Genomic DNA, 13775 nt, shown 5'->3' with positions numbered 1-13775 from the left:
GTAGTTTTTCACCAGGTTTCCACACACTGCAGGAGGGATCTTGGCCCACTCCTCCACCTAGATCTTCTTTAGATCAGTCAGTGTCGCCTAGAAACACGGAGTTTAACCTCCCTCCAAAGATTTTCGATTGGTTTCAGGTCTGGAGACTGGCTGGGCCATGCTAAAACCTTGATATGGTTCTTACAGAGCCACTCCTTGGTTTTCCTGGCTGTGTGCTTCTGGTCGTTGTTGTGTTGGAAGACCCAGCCAAGACCCATCTTCAATGGTCTGACTGAGGGAAGGAGGTTGATCCCCAATATCTCACAATACACAGCCCCAGTCATCCTCTCTTTAATGCAGTGAAAAAAATACCCCCAAAAGCATGATGCTACCACCCCCTTCGCTTCACAGTAGGGATTGTGTTTTTCGAATTGTGCTCTTCATTCTTCTTCACCCTTATGATCAAAAAGTTCCATTTTGGTCTCATCCAACCACAACACTTTCTCCCGTGTATCATCCAGAAGGCCATATGCAAACTTTAGACGGGCCTTGGCATGTGCTGGTTTAAGCAGGTTAACCTTTTGTGCTATGAATGATTTCAAACTATGACGTCTTACTGTATTACCTACAGTAACCTTGGAAACAGTGTTCCCAGCTCTTTTCAGGTCATTGACCAACTCTATCGTGTAGTTCCGGGCTGATTCCTCATCTTTCTTAGAATCATTGAAACCCCATGAGGTGATATCTTGCGTGTAGCTTAACTCCGATTGAGATTAACTGTCTTGTTTAATTTCTTCCATTTCCTCGTGTTTGCTTTTTTCACCAAGCTGCTAGGCAATTGCTCTGCAGCCCTTTCCAGCCTCTGTCTCTGGTGTCTTTGGACAGCTCTTTGATCTTCGCCATGTTACAAGTTAATGTCTTACTGATTGCATGGGGTGGACATGTGTCTTTATGCAGCTACCGGCCTCAAACAGGTGCATCTGATTCAGGATGATACATGGAGTACAAGTGGACTTCTAATGGGCGGAATAATAGGTCTTTCACGGTCAGAATTCTAGTTGATACGCAGTTGTTCAAATACTTATTTGCATCTGTATTACACGTGTAAATTGTTGAAAAATCATGCATTGTGATTTCTGGATTTTTCTCTTTAGTTTATCTCTCTCACAGTGGACATGCACCTACGATGAAAATTTCAGATCCCTCAATGATTTTTAAGTGGGAGAAATAACAAAATAGCAGGATTTTCAAATACTTTATATATATATATATATATATATATATATATATATATATATATATATATATATATATATATATATATATATATAAAAGATTCAGTGTGGCTTCGCTTACACTTGTGAATGGCCTTGTAAGGCTAATTGTTCAGAGGCGACCAATGCTTGGTGTTGTCCATCACCAATATAGTGTGACAATTCTGTTAGTATGCTACTTGGGTTCACTTTGAATTCTGTGATTGTGAGTGTGAATCAGGGTCAATTTAAGATTCAGACCTTTGGGGGTGCTGACCACCCGGAATTTTGGGCAGATTAAATATTTTTTCATTTCACTTAAAGTGATTAAGGATCATTCAACACTGCAGGACTGTCATGTCCCATTTGTGAACATCACATTAGATTTTGTGGGTAGCAGAAACAATATTTCAACACCATGCCCAGTTTTTATTCATTTATTTCTAACAGAGTACACATAAACATATACATACAGAAGAAGAATCATTAAGCTGTGTCGCCTGACCTTGAGGGTTGGATACCTGTCAATACATTTTTGGTGTTGCACTTGATCAAGCACATCACTTCCATATGCTAGGATCAATGGTCCTTCGAAGCCAGGTATGGAGCCAGCGTAATGCGCTAAAGACCACTATATTCATATTTTAGATCCCACTCAGTTTTAATATGGATTTGAATTGTCTTCCTTTAAAACATATATGCACTGAGATGGACCTAGCACTTGCTTGATTATGCTGTGTGAGTACACTTAGCACTCTTTCATCCAATTGTGTGTGTGAAATAGCATTATTTTCTCTCATTGACCAGTCAAGGATGAAATACATATTTTAGTAACAAGCAGATGGCCCGCCGTTGCCGGTACAATAGAAGATTGGATTTGGCTGCTTGGAGTGCTTAGTGTTTGGGAGCTACACTACCCAATATGGCCACCTAAGAACATTAGAAACCCCACGAAAGTAGACCAAAGGAAAACAGAGAGTTATTGATTTTGGGGTATTTTTGGGGGGTCACTTGACACGAAACCTGGCGAAACATACTCGAGGAGGCATAACGTTCAACCGGAAAAATGTTTACGAAAGTCATTTCAGAGCTTTTATGTCACATACAATCACACCCACGAATCAGGAATGATAAAATAGTTTGGATTAGATGGATAGAGGGCAGCACGACGGCGCATCGGTTAGCGCGTGTGCGGCACAGTTCTGAGGTCATGAGATCAAGCCTTCCTGTGTGGAGTTTGCATGGTCTCCTCGTGCTTGCGTGGGTTTCTTCCGGGCACTCTGGTTACCTCCCACATTTCAGAAACATGCATATCAGGTTTATGGGCCTGTCCAAATTGTTCCTAAGTGTGAATGAGCGAGTGCGTTGTGTGTTTTTGTGTGCCCTGCGACTAGCTGGCAACCAGTTCACGGTGTCCCCTGCCCACTGCCCAAAGATAGCTGGTATGGGCTCCAGCACCCCCACGACCCTGCAGAGGATAAGCGGTGCAGATAATGAATGGATGGATAGATAGATTGAAATGCTGTGTTCCATATTTGCCTGACTTAGTATGTTTGGTTCACACATTGAGGGAATATGAGGTAGACTCATCTCTTGTTCAACTCATTCAATCTCATAACGTATAAATACACTTTCAGAAGTATTGTTCCTAAATGCCCAAACTTTTTTTTTAACTATTATAATGGGTTAAGGGCAGCTCATCAGTAAATAGAAAGCTTCTTTGGAATTTTTTTAAGTATGATAAATCACCGTTAGATGGCAGGACTGCCTTTGATCAGATCCTTTTCCTCACATCAAGGAATCCCAATTTCCAAGTGTTGCTTCCTGAATCCAACAATTGAGAGTCTGTAGTCGGCCCCATATGGAGAATAGTGAAGTAGTGTGGTCAGAAACGCAAATATATGAATACAGCAAAGACAGTCAACACTTCTTCCTAAAAAAGATGACAAAGTCCCTTTGTCAACGAGATGGCAGAGAGGGATGACGTTTCATGTGCAGGGAGGAGATCACTACGGGGACTGAAATAGTGTGATCACGTCGCCGGAAAAATCGGGCTCTTAAAAGTTTTTGTTCATGCATAAATTCAGTGTTCTTGGAATAAAGTGTTATTTCACAAGCAAAGCACTATTGTGTTGTTTGTAGCAAGCATTGTTTAGATACACCAAAGCAAAAAAGCATGGAAGTGAAAGTTCTGCTTGAAATGCATTCTGGAATTAAGTATTTTAAAGAAACTTAGCAATTTTCATTTGTCGTTTACCAATCAATGGTAAAAGCTAGAAACACACTTTTTTAACGAAATATGAGGTTCAGTGCTTCTTTTTAAGATGTCCTGTGCATTTATGCTACAGAACTAATTTTTCTGTAGGCCTTCAAAAATTAGTCATAATGATCAAAATCGTCTGGCACCAGTTCTTCCCATTTGAGAGAAACATCTGGCATTAGTCAGTTAAATATGTGCCCTGAGAGTCCCTTGCGAAAAATCCATGGCATGGTCCACATCCAACTGATATTGTGTGCCATTCACTAACACGGTGATGATAAATTTGTGCTCTAGGGTTGACAGGCAACCAATGCAGGATGCAGTCTTTTTTTTATGTGTTACACATCTTTTAAAGCTAATGAGACCACCGAGTTCCCACTCAGTGTGTATATGAGTCTGACTAATCTTCTAGTAATGATTGCCCACCCTTCCCAGACTTTGTCCTCTCTTCATTAATATTTTTGTGACTCACTTGCAAGGCTTAAAATCCCATTTGGCATGAATGGAAATCAGGGTTAGAAAATTCTTGGTAGAGCCATTAGTATTAGTGGAAGTCATGTAACTGCATTATTTTAATGTGACATAAGCTAAGGTCACTTATTATGGCTTTTTTTTAAGAAACAATTAAAATCCTTAGTAGTAACATTTGCTATATGATATATTCGATTTTTGAGGTTGATCATGTCAGGATGGGGCATGTCACTTTCACTCAGAGTTCGTCAAACTGGAGGGAGATCCTACATGCTCAAACCTGCAACCCAACATCCCAACACCAGACTCTGTCATGTTCCTTGTTCCGGTGGCGAAGCGAAAGGTCGCCCTGGCACCCGTATTCCATATTCTGACAGCATTACACTTAAAAAGAATATTCCTCTTTTTTGTGTGTTTGAGGAAGAATTACTGAACCTCCCTATTCATTGCAGTTGTATTTGCTTTTGAGTTTTGTTTTACATACATGCCTTCACTTTCTGCACCACGTATCCTCACTTGGGTCTCGTGGGTGTTTGAGCACGTCTCAGCCGACAGACAACCATTCACATGCTCACCCATACCTAGCGACAATTTAGAAACTGACACTTCCGGATAAAACCAACGTAGGCACAGGGAGAACATGCAAACTACGCACAGGGAGACAGGTAGCTGGATTTGAAGCCGGTACTCAGAACTGTGGGGCTGACGTTCCGCCTGAGCTTTGTTTTGTTTTCTCAAATCCCATTGACTTCAGACTGTTTATTTTTAATAGTTATCTTAGTTTTGTAGCTATGCTGGTTTCACTTTCTTTCAAAGCTGCTGAGCGGAAACTTGTATGAACTGATGTACGCAACCCAGTTTTGCACCTAGCATTGCTTTTATGTTCAACAGGGTGACACTAAAAAAAAAATCAAATTTCATTTTTGCTATTTCCGTAGCTTAGTTACCTAATATGACCTTTGGATACATTTTTTATGCCTTAATGCCACTAGAGGCTTGCTGATGACCAGTCAAGGTGGGAGTCTGTCTTTTGTCCCAATCTCAACTGTGATTGGCTCTATATGTGCTGAATCATAAATATTGAAAGTGGACATTTTATATCCCATAGACCACTCAATGTGCTCATGACAGCGGTTTCCTGTCTCAACAGGTCAGACAGCAAGATTTCCCGATTGGCCGAGAGGTGGAACCATCGCGCGTCTGCTGGAGATGCTCTGATCAAAGATCTCAAGTTCTACACGCAACGCACCTCACGAAGCCTGGATAGGTGAGCACTTCGGGGACCAGTTAAGCTGGTTCCACACGTAAACATCTTGCTGTTAGAAAGTGGTCTTTGTTTCTGCGCAAATGGTTAAAAAGGTAGTAGTCTAAGTTTTAAGCCAAAGTTATTTGATTTATATATTAACGATATTTTTAATGTTTCAAAACTATTGAAAATAGTAATATTTGCAGACGACACTAACATTTTCTATTCAAATGATAACTACCGTAAAGCCGCTAATTTTTTCCCAAATGTTCAGCCCTGCGGCTTATTCAGTGAAGCGGCTTATTTAAGTAATTTTTCTAACGAACACCAGCGGCACTCGAGTTCTAAAGGTAAAATCTAGACCGGTGGAATTGTGCATCCTCTTGGATTATGATCGATTTGTCCGTATGACAGAGGATAGAGGTTAGTTTCAATTGTGAGGAAGACGTCAATAATGACGAGAATGACGAGGACGGCTTGCCATAAATTTCATAATTGCGGCACAGCTTTTTTCTTAACAGCTACGCTAAGAACCCTGCGAGCGTGTTAGGAGTAGCGTGGTGGTACCTTTCACAGGTATTATTATTATTATGAAAGCTTTGAAAACTCTCGGTGTACCGTCTTTCTTCGTAAATATGTGTAACCATGTATAATATGTATTTGCAACTGTATATTTTTGTCATGTATTTATTTTGGACACTTGTTCTGATAAGTCTTGCACTGACCAATTAAAAAGAAGGGGCGTAACAGACACGGGGGGTTATGGGAAGTAGGGACCAGTGAAGGTGAGTGTTTGTGGACACCGCAGACAAAGGTGCATATATATTTTTCCCACCCTTACTTTTGGAAATATACACTTTTTTCCCTTGGATTACTTTCAACAGGCACCTGGACTTTGCAGGTCTGCATTAAATGATACCGGTATCATTTTCAGTTAAATCAGCCAATTAAGAAAATTTAGATGTGACGGCATGTGACGGCCAGATCAGTTCAACTGTGGTTCTGAATTAATTGAAGAACTCTGTGAGATTCTAAATGAGTCGGCATGACCATAGCCTATGATTTTTGCATTCCGAAGATGGAATAAGAGCTTGCTCTGTCCACTCCACGCATGGCCCGGTATTGCAGTACCTCCGGGAACGATGCTTTCGCACTGATCGCTGCATGGCTCTGTGGATAGGACCTTGACTCGGCCTCTTGGCTGAGAGCAAGTGTCTTGGCCCCTTGGCTTTGTAGCGTATTATGATTTGACCGATAACGGCTAATGGATAATTGATAAAGAATATAGAACAATAAACCTTACAAAATAAATCACTTCCATATGCTAGGATCAATGGTCCTTCGAAGCCAGGTATGGAGCCAGCGTAATGCGCTAAAGACCACTATTTCTGCTGACACAAATTAAATGCCATAATGCACTGCCAGTGTTGACAATTGAGGCGGGGACAAATCATTGTCAGAAGTAGGACTGTGTGCTTGAATCCCATTAGGAAGTCCTGATTCACACCAGAAAACCACTTCAGTGTTTGTTCTCAAACACAAATGGTTTTATTACTAAGAAGATAAGAATTCAGTATCATAATCATATAACTAATTGTAATCATACAATAATCAGTATTGATTCATAATTTTTTTTTTTTAAATTAAATAGTTTATAGACAAACCATCAAAATGTGATGATAATGTGGTCAACTGCTGAGGAGAAAATACACAATTATCAGTATACATCTATAAACTATTTAATTTAAATAAAACCAAAGTAATATTCTTTGATAATCGTAAGGCAAATGAAGATTTAGAAGTAAAAATGGATGGTGTTGCAATAGACATAGTATCAGAATTTAAGTTTTTAGGGGTCATAATAGACAATAAATTAAGTTGGAAAACACACATCAGACACATACCAACTAAGGTACCTAAAAGCATTTCAATAATCAATAAAGCCAAATTTATTTTAAATTATAATGCATTGTATTTATTATATTGTTCTCTCGTTCTGCCATATTTAACATAGTGTGCAGAAGACTGGGGCAATAATTACAAAAGTTCACTACAGCCCCTCTTTATCCTTTAAAAATGTGCAATAAGAACCATACACAGGGTAGGATATCTGGATCATACCAATATTTTATTCATGCAGTCCAAATTATTAAAATTGGATGATTTAATACAATTTTTCACTTTTCAACTGTTATTTAAGGTCAACAAAAACATAGTGCCAGAAAACATACAAAAATTATTCACTCGGAAAGCGGGAAATTATAACTTGAGTGGCTGTAGTGAATTCAAAATCCAAAAGGTGAGAACAACCAGGAAAAGTATGTGTGTGTCTGTGTGTGGAGTCAAACTTTGGAATAATTTACAAGATGAGATCAAACAATGTCCAACTATCCATGTGTTCAAATTGAAATACAAAAAAGCATTACTGGCAAAATACAGGGATGAAGAGAATAGGATATGAGGGAGATTGGAAATACTAAGTTTAAAACTATGTTTTTATTTTAATGTTCGAAATAAAGGTTTTCATTCATTCATTCATTCATTCATTCATTCATTCATTCATTCATGGTTAACTTGTTGTTATTGTTGCTATTATTATATCAAGTCAAGTCAAGTCACATTTATTTATATAGCCCTTAATCACAAAAATGTCTCAAAGGACTGCACAGGATTACAATTACAAAATTACACAGTTACCTGATCTTAAACCAGCATGCGGGCAAGGAACAACTCAAAAACCTCAGTGTGAGGAGAAAAGAAAAACCATGAGAAAGGACCTCACATGTGGTAATCCCCCTTCCAGGATTGACCAGGGTGAATTACAATTAGCATTACTGTACACATAATAGTAAACATTAGGTAAGATGTTGAAAATGTCCGGAAAGTGCATGACATCAACGACGCCCCCAGCCTGCAAACCAGTCCAGAAAGTCTATGACTGCCACGACGCTGCCTTCCGTCTCTGCCAGCTGGTAAATGCAGGGGTTGACATGCTGCAGGTCAGACGCTGGTCCGCTGACCCATCCCAAATCATCCTTCTCCTTTGTATCAGCCAGGCAGGCGTCGGAAAAAGACAGGACAAAACAGAAGATGAGGTGGGCATCAATCATATGCTTTGGAATAGAAGTGTGTCTTAAGCCTCGATTTAAAAACTTCCGTTGAGGTTGCAGATCTTATCTCCAGAGGCAGGGCGTTCCATAACACCGGGGCCCGGATGGAGAACACTCTTGAGCCTGCAGACTTCTTGGCTCTCGGAGTCACAAGTAGACCGGCATTTTCCGAGCGCAGACTCCGTGCAGGAACATAGGGGAAAATCAAACCGGAGAGATAAGAGGGTGCAAGCCCATGCAAACATTTATATGTTAATAAGAGAACCTTAAAGTCACATCTTAAGTGGACTGGGAGCCAGTGCAAGTTGGCCAATACAGATGTAATATGCTCAAACTTTTTGGTCTTAGTCAAAAGTCTACCTGCCGCATTCTGAACCAACTGCAAACTTTTAATGCTAGACATCGGGAGACCAGAAAGCAATACATTACAGTAATCAAGCCGAGAAGTAATAAACGCATGAATTAAAATCTCTGCATCTGATTGGGACAGCATCGAACGAATCTTCGCAATATTACGGAGGTGGTAGAAAGCTATTCTAGTAATATTTTTCACGTGTAACTTAAACGACAGATTAGGATCAAATATAACACCTAGATTTTTGACCGAGTCACTATGGGTGATATTACATTTGTCTAGGTTCAGGGTAGTGTTTGAAAACAACTGACGACAGTGAGCTGGACCAATAATCAACATTTCAGTTTTTTCTGGGTTAAGGCTTAAAAAATTATTTGACATCCATCTTTGAATCTCAGTAAGGCAAACCTCCAGATTTCTACAACTTAAATGTCCAGTTTTTTCCAGTGGCATATACAGTTGAGTGTCATCTGCATAGCAATGGAAACTAATATTATACTTGCGGATAATGTCACCAAGCGGGATCATATAAATACTAAAAAGAAGGGGGCCAAGTACAGAGCCTTGAAGAACACCACAGGGGACATTAGATTGTTTAGAGGTCAGATTGCCATAGTTAACACATTGCAACCTGTCTGACAGGTAGGAGCTAAACCACGAGAGTACAGCTCCTGAGATACCAATCCGTTCTAGATGAACCAATAATATGTTGTGGTCGACCGTATCAAAAGCAGCGCTGAGATCCAGCAGCAGTAACATTGATGAGGCACCGGAATCTATTGTTAAAAGGAGATCATTGGTTACTTTAGCCAGGGCTGTCTCAGTAGAGTGATTTGCCCTAAATGCTGACTGGACAGTTTCAAAAAGGTTATTTTCTGACATGAAGTCATTTAGCTGCTGTGCAACGACCTTTTCAAGTAATTTCGCAAAAAATGGCAGATTTGACACTGGCCTATAATTACCTAGGCTTTCTGGGTCAAGGTTAGGTCGCTTAAGCGTGGGTTTAATGACGGCAGACTTGAAGGCTACAGGAACAATACCCGAGGATAGCGATATATTAATAATATTTAAAACTGATGGTCCTAAGATCCCAAACAGATCCTTCACCAGTGAAGCTGGAAACGGATCAAGCAGGCACGTAGTTTGTTTGGCCCTACTGACCATCTGTGTTAGATTATCAAGGGACAAATCATTGAAACTGGAGAATGTTTCTGAACAACCGCCGACACGGTCCATACCTAACAGCTCCACATCCTTGATATAGGAGGAGGAACAGAGCGTTCTTTTAAAATTTCATTCCTGATTAGTTGAATCTTTTTATAAAAAAATTCCATAATGTCGTTAGCAGAATAAGTGCAACCATTTGGGTTAAGTTGTTGTCTGGTAAGTTTCGCCACTGTGTCAAACAAAAATTTCGGATTATTCTTATGTTTAACAATAATGTTAGAGAAAAACGAAGCTTTAGCTGAGGCAAGAGCTACTTTATATTTCAGCAAACTGTCACACCAGGCCAGTCGAAAAACCTCCAGCTTAGTAGTGCGCCATTTTCGTTCAATTTTTCTGCAACTTTGTTTGAGTAACCTAGTTTCTTCAGTAAACCATGGTGTATTCTTCTTGGGTCGAAATTTATACTTTAGGGGAGCCACAGAATCAAGAACATTAACCAAAGCAGTATTGAAGTTGTTTGTAAGTGAGTCAACAGACCCAGTGTACGAAGGGAAGGCTGCAGTTACCGTAGGTAATAATTCTTTTAAGGCTAACACCGTTTTAGGGCGGATATTGCGACTGCTAAAGCCTAAATTTTCCTTTTCACAGTAAACATTAAACAGCACCTCACATTTAACAAGATAATGATCAGAGATGGCATTAGGATACGGTAACACTGTAACATTTGAGGCTAATACGCCACGGGTCAGGACGAGATCTAGAGTGTTCCCATCTTTATGAGTGGGCACATCGACTATTTGATTGAAACCAAATGCATCAATCAGTGACTTAAATGCAATTGCAAGTGAATTTGATGGGGAGTTTATGTGAACATTAAAATCACCAATAATTACAACACTGTCCGCATAAGTTACTAAGTCTGTTAACAGTTCCGAAAATTCTTCCAAAAAATTTGAGTATGGTCCATGTGGGCGATACACAACAACTAAATAAATTGGTGTTGACATTAAGGACCACATAAGAAGTGCTTCAAACGTTATAAAACTAGTAGGGGTATTAGGAGTAAATTTCAACTTATCTTCCGATATAAGAGCAACACCTCCACCTTTTTTGCATGGTCGTGCCAAGTGCGAACTCACAAAGTTAGGGGGAGAAGCCTCATTTAACACTACAAACTCATTTGGTTTTAACCAGGTCTCACAAAGGCCAATAAGGTTAAGATTGTGTTCATTAATAAGGTCATTGACAAGTAAAGCCTTGGAGGCTAGTGATCTAATATTCAGAAGGCCAAGCTTCAGCACTGTGGATTGAGCTGAAACCTTTCGCGAGTTTTGAACCTTAATGGCAACCTTAGTGGTAACCTCCACAGGATTATACTGCCTGTCCCGGGTCCTGTGCCTTGCATGACGGCAGATGCGGCCCGAATTCCATACCACAGGAATATAGTTGACAGGTGGAGTAGCAGGATGACTATTGGTAGAAAATAATGTTATTTCTTCTCCCTCCTCACCTAACAAGGGAGAAACAGAGGTAAGAAGCACAGAAGAAGATGCTATAGAAGAGTATAAATCAGGGTGTATGGTGCAGTCAGTAGAACGCTCTAAACTACAAAAACTATGTGAATTGCATGAATCTAGCATAGCGCTAGTTAGCTCTAGCGTTACAGACTCCACACCCATGGTTACAGGTTCCCTAATCACCTGTGACCTGGCCTGCACTAGTGTACCCTGTCATGGAAGGCTTAAACAGTAATCTATATTTTTAAAAAGAGTGAGAGCACCTTCCCAGTTAGGGTGAAGGCCGTCTCTCCTCAGCAGGTCAGGTCGGCCCCAGAAAGCAGGCCAGTTATCCACAAACCTAAATCCCTTCTGATTGCAAAAACTTGCCAGCCACCGGTTTAGCGAGACTAGTCTGCTAAACCTCTCATCATTGCCTCTCGCAGGCAAGGGGCCAGAGACAATTACTCGATGCCGACTCATCTTTCTGGCGAGATTACAGGTCCTAGCAATATTTTTCTTTGTAATCTCAGATTGTCTCATTCTAGTATCATTAGAGCCGACATGAATGACTATATCGGTGTAACTAGCCCTGTCCTGGTCCTAGGTTTGCTCGTCAGCTCCCTCAAATTAGCCTCAATGTCGGGTGCTCTGGCCCCAGAAATACACATAACCGAGGCTGGGGTGCTAAGCTTTATGTTACGGGTGATGGAGTCACCTATAACTAGGGTGCGGGAGCCAGTAGACCGGGGTGGAGTTGGACTAGCTAGGGGGCTGAACTTGTTATGCATCTGAAATGGCTCACCGCGATTAGCATGCCGTTTAGGGCTAGTGCTAACCGGACTAGCAGGTTCGCTACAACCCACGCTAGCAGTGGTGTCCGAGGCACCTAACATTTTCCGTTTAAACTGCTCTAGCTCAAGGACACGTCCCTCTAGAAGGGCTACTTGCCTACGGACACGGGAGCAACCTTTACAGCAACCCATACTCACTTGTAAGCGTCGGATGCCAAAGAGCGTCTTAGCAGCCGTGGGAGGGGATGCCCTTCAACAACGATCGGCAGCAGCTTCCGACTGTAAAACAATTATGCGCGGCACTTACCTTGCGCCAATCGTCCGAGATACTTACCCGAAACTTTACAACTGTTCAAGATAAAAAGTCTCAATCCAGAATTCTGCTATAGTAGGAATCTGAAACAATCTCAGAACTGTTATTATAAATATTATGTTTATTTTTATTGTTGTTATTATCATTGGTGCCGCAGTGACATTGGTAACTAGGCGCATTATGACGTTGAGGGATGGGTATTGCGAAGATTAGTGTATAAAATATGTGATCATAGTAATTATTATAATTATTGTTATCTGAGCTATTCAATAAGTATATCCACGAGATTTTGTTATATTAGACATAAGAGGAAAGGAGAATTTGTAAAATGTATTTAATAGGGAAGATAAAGGGGTAGGAAAAATAAGCATCTGCTTCTGATTACCTCTTTTCGAACATGTTATGTGACAGTATTTTGTTGTTGACTCATTGTATTTGTCCTGTTTTTATATTAATGTTCAAAATAAAAGTTTTCATTCATTCATTCAAGCTGTCGATTCTGATAGAATAACATGTATTAACTGTGCGATCAAATTAAAATAAAATAGTATTGTCTTTATTGCCATTGATAACAGTGCAGTCAAGAACATCATCAGATGTGGCACACCAGGATAAGCATCAGAGTTCGTAAGGGTGTTTGAAGTGATTGAAAATGCTTGAAATGTAATATTGTTTTCAAATGTTAAAGGTGCTTGATTTTGAGTGACACGCTTGTAAATGCTTGAAATTGTGGCCATATTTCTCAACAAGTCTGCTTAAAAACAATGCCGACATTCCTCTTTAGTGTCTTCTATTTGCCATTGCATATCATTTTTGTCATGATTACTGATGTGAATCACTTGTGCCTGCTCATTTGGCGCTAACCGCTGCAGGCTCTGATTGGCTCCCTGTCCCTATTCAAACCCAGTCCTGTCACTCTCCTGTTGTCAGTCCGTCTGCGAATGTCTGTTGATACAAGGCAAGCCTTTTTTGACCCTGACTCCCGCCTGTCCCGTTTTTGCTCCCGTTTGTCTTCGGCTACGACCTGTTGATCCCAACCACGTCTGCTCCCCCGTCCCGGCTTACGACCCATTTTTGATCCAGACTACGTCTACTCTCCCGTCCTGGCTTACGACACGTTTCCGACCCTGACCAGGTTTTAGTTCTCCCTGTCCCGGCTACCGACCTATTTTTCCGTCCCTGACACCGCCATTGCTCGCTACGGAAGATCCACTTCCGCATTCGGTTCACAATCCGAGTGCGAGAGTGACTTGCTTCTCGCGTCTAGCCAACGCCGTACCGTGGGCGCAGCCCTTCCTCTTTCTTTCAATAAAACCTGTGGTAAACGTTAC

At 40.7% G+C, this 13775-nt stretch overlaps 1 protein-coding gene across 1 annotated transcript in view; it reads left to right on the top strand.

Annotated features, from left to right (window-relative positions):
- ankfn1a (ankyrin repeat and fibronectin type III domain containing 1a) overlaps positions 1 to 13775 on the top strand; it is a 108681-nt gene that overhangs the window by 54217 nt on the left and 40689 nt on the right. Inside the window, 1 exon segment of the mRNA XM_088323868.1 lies at positions 5114 to 5230. Within this exon segment, the coding sequence (XP_088179994.1) occupies positions 5114 to 5230 (117 nt within the window).

Source organism: Urocampus carinirostris, chromosome 19 (genome assembly GCF_059441175.1).
Source record: "Urocampus carinirostris isolate Australia breed hairy pipefish chromosome 19, RoL_Ucar_1.0, whole genome shotgun sequence".
Classification (NCBI taxonomy): domain Eukaryota; kingdom Metazoa; phylum Chordata; class Actinopteri; order Syngnathiformes; family Syngnathidae; genus Urocampus; species Urocampus carinirostris.
The sequence above is the reverse complement of the archived record's forward strand: the minus strand, read 5'-3'. Positions and strand labels throughout refer to the sequence as shown.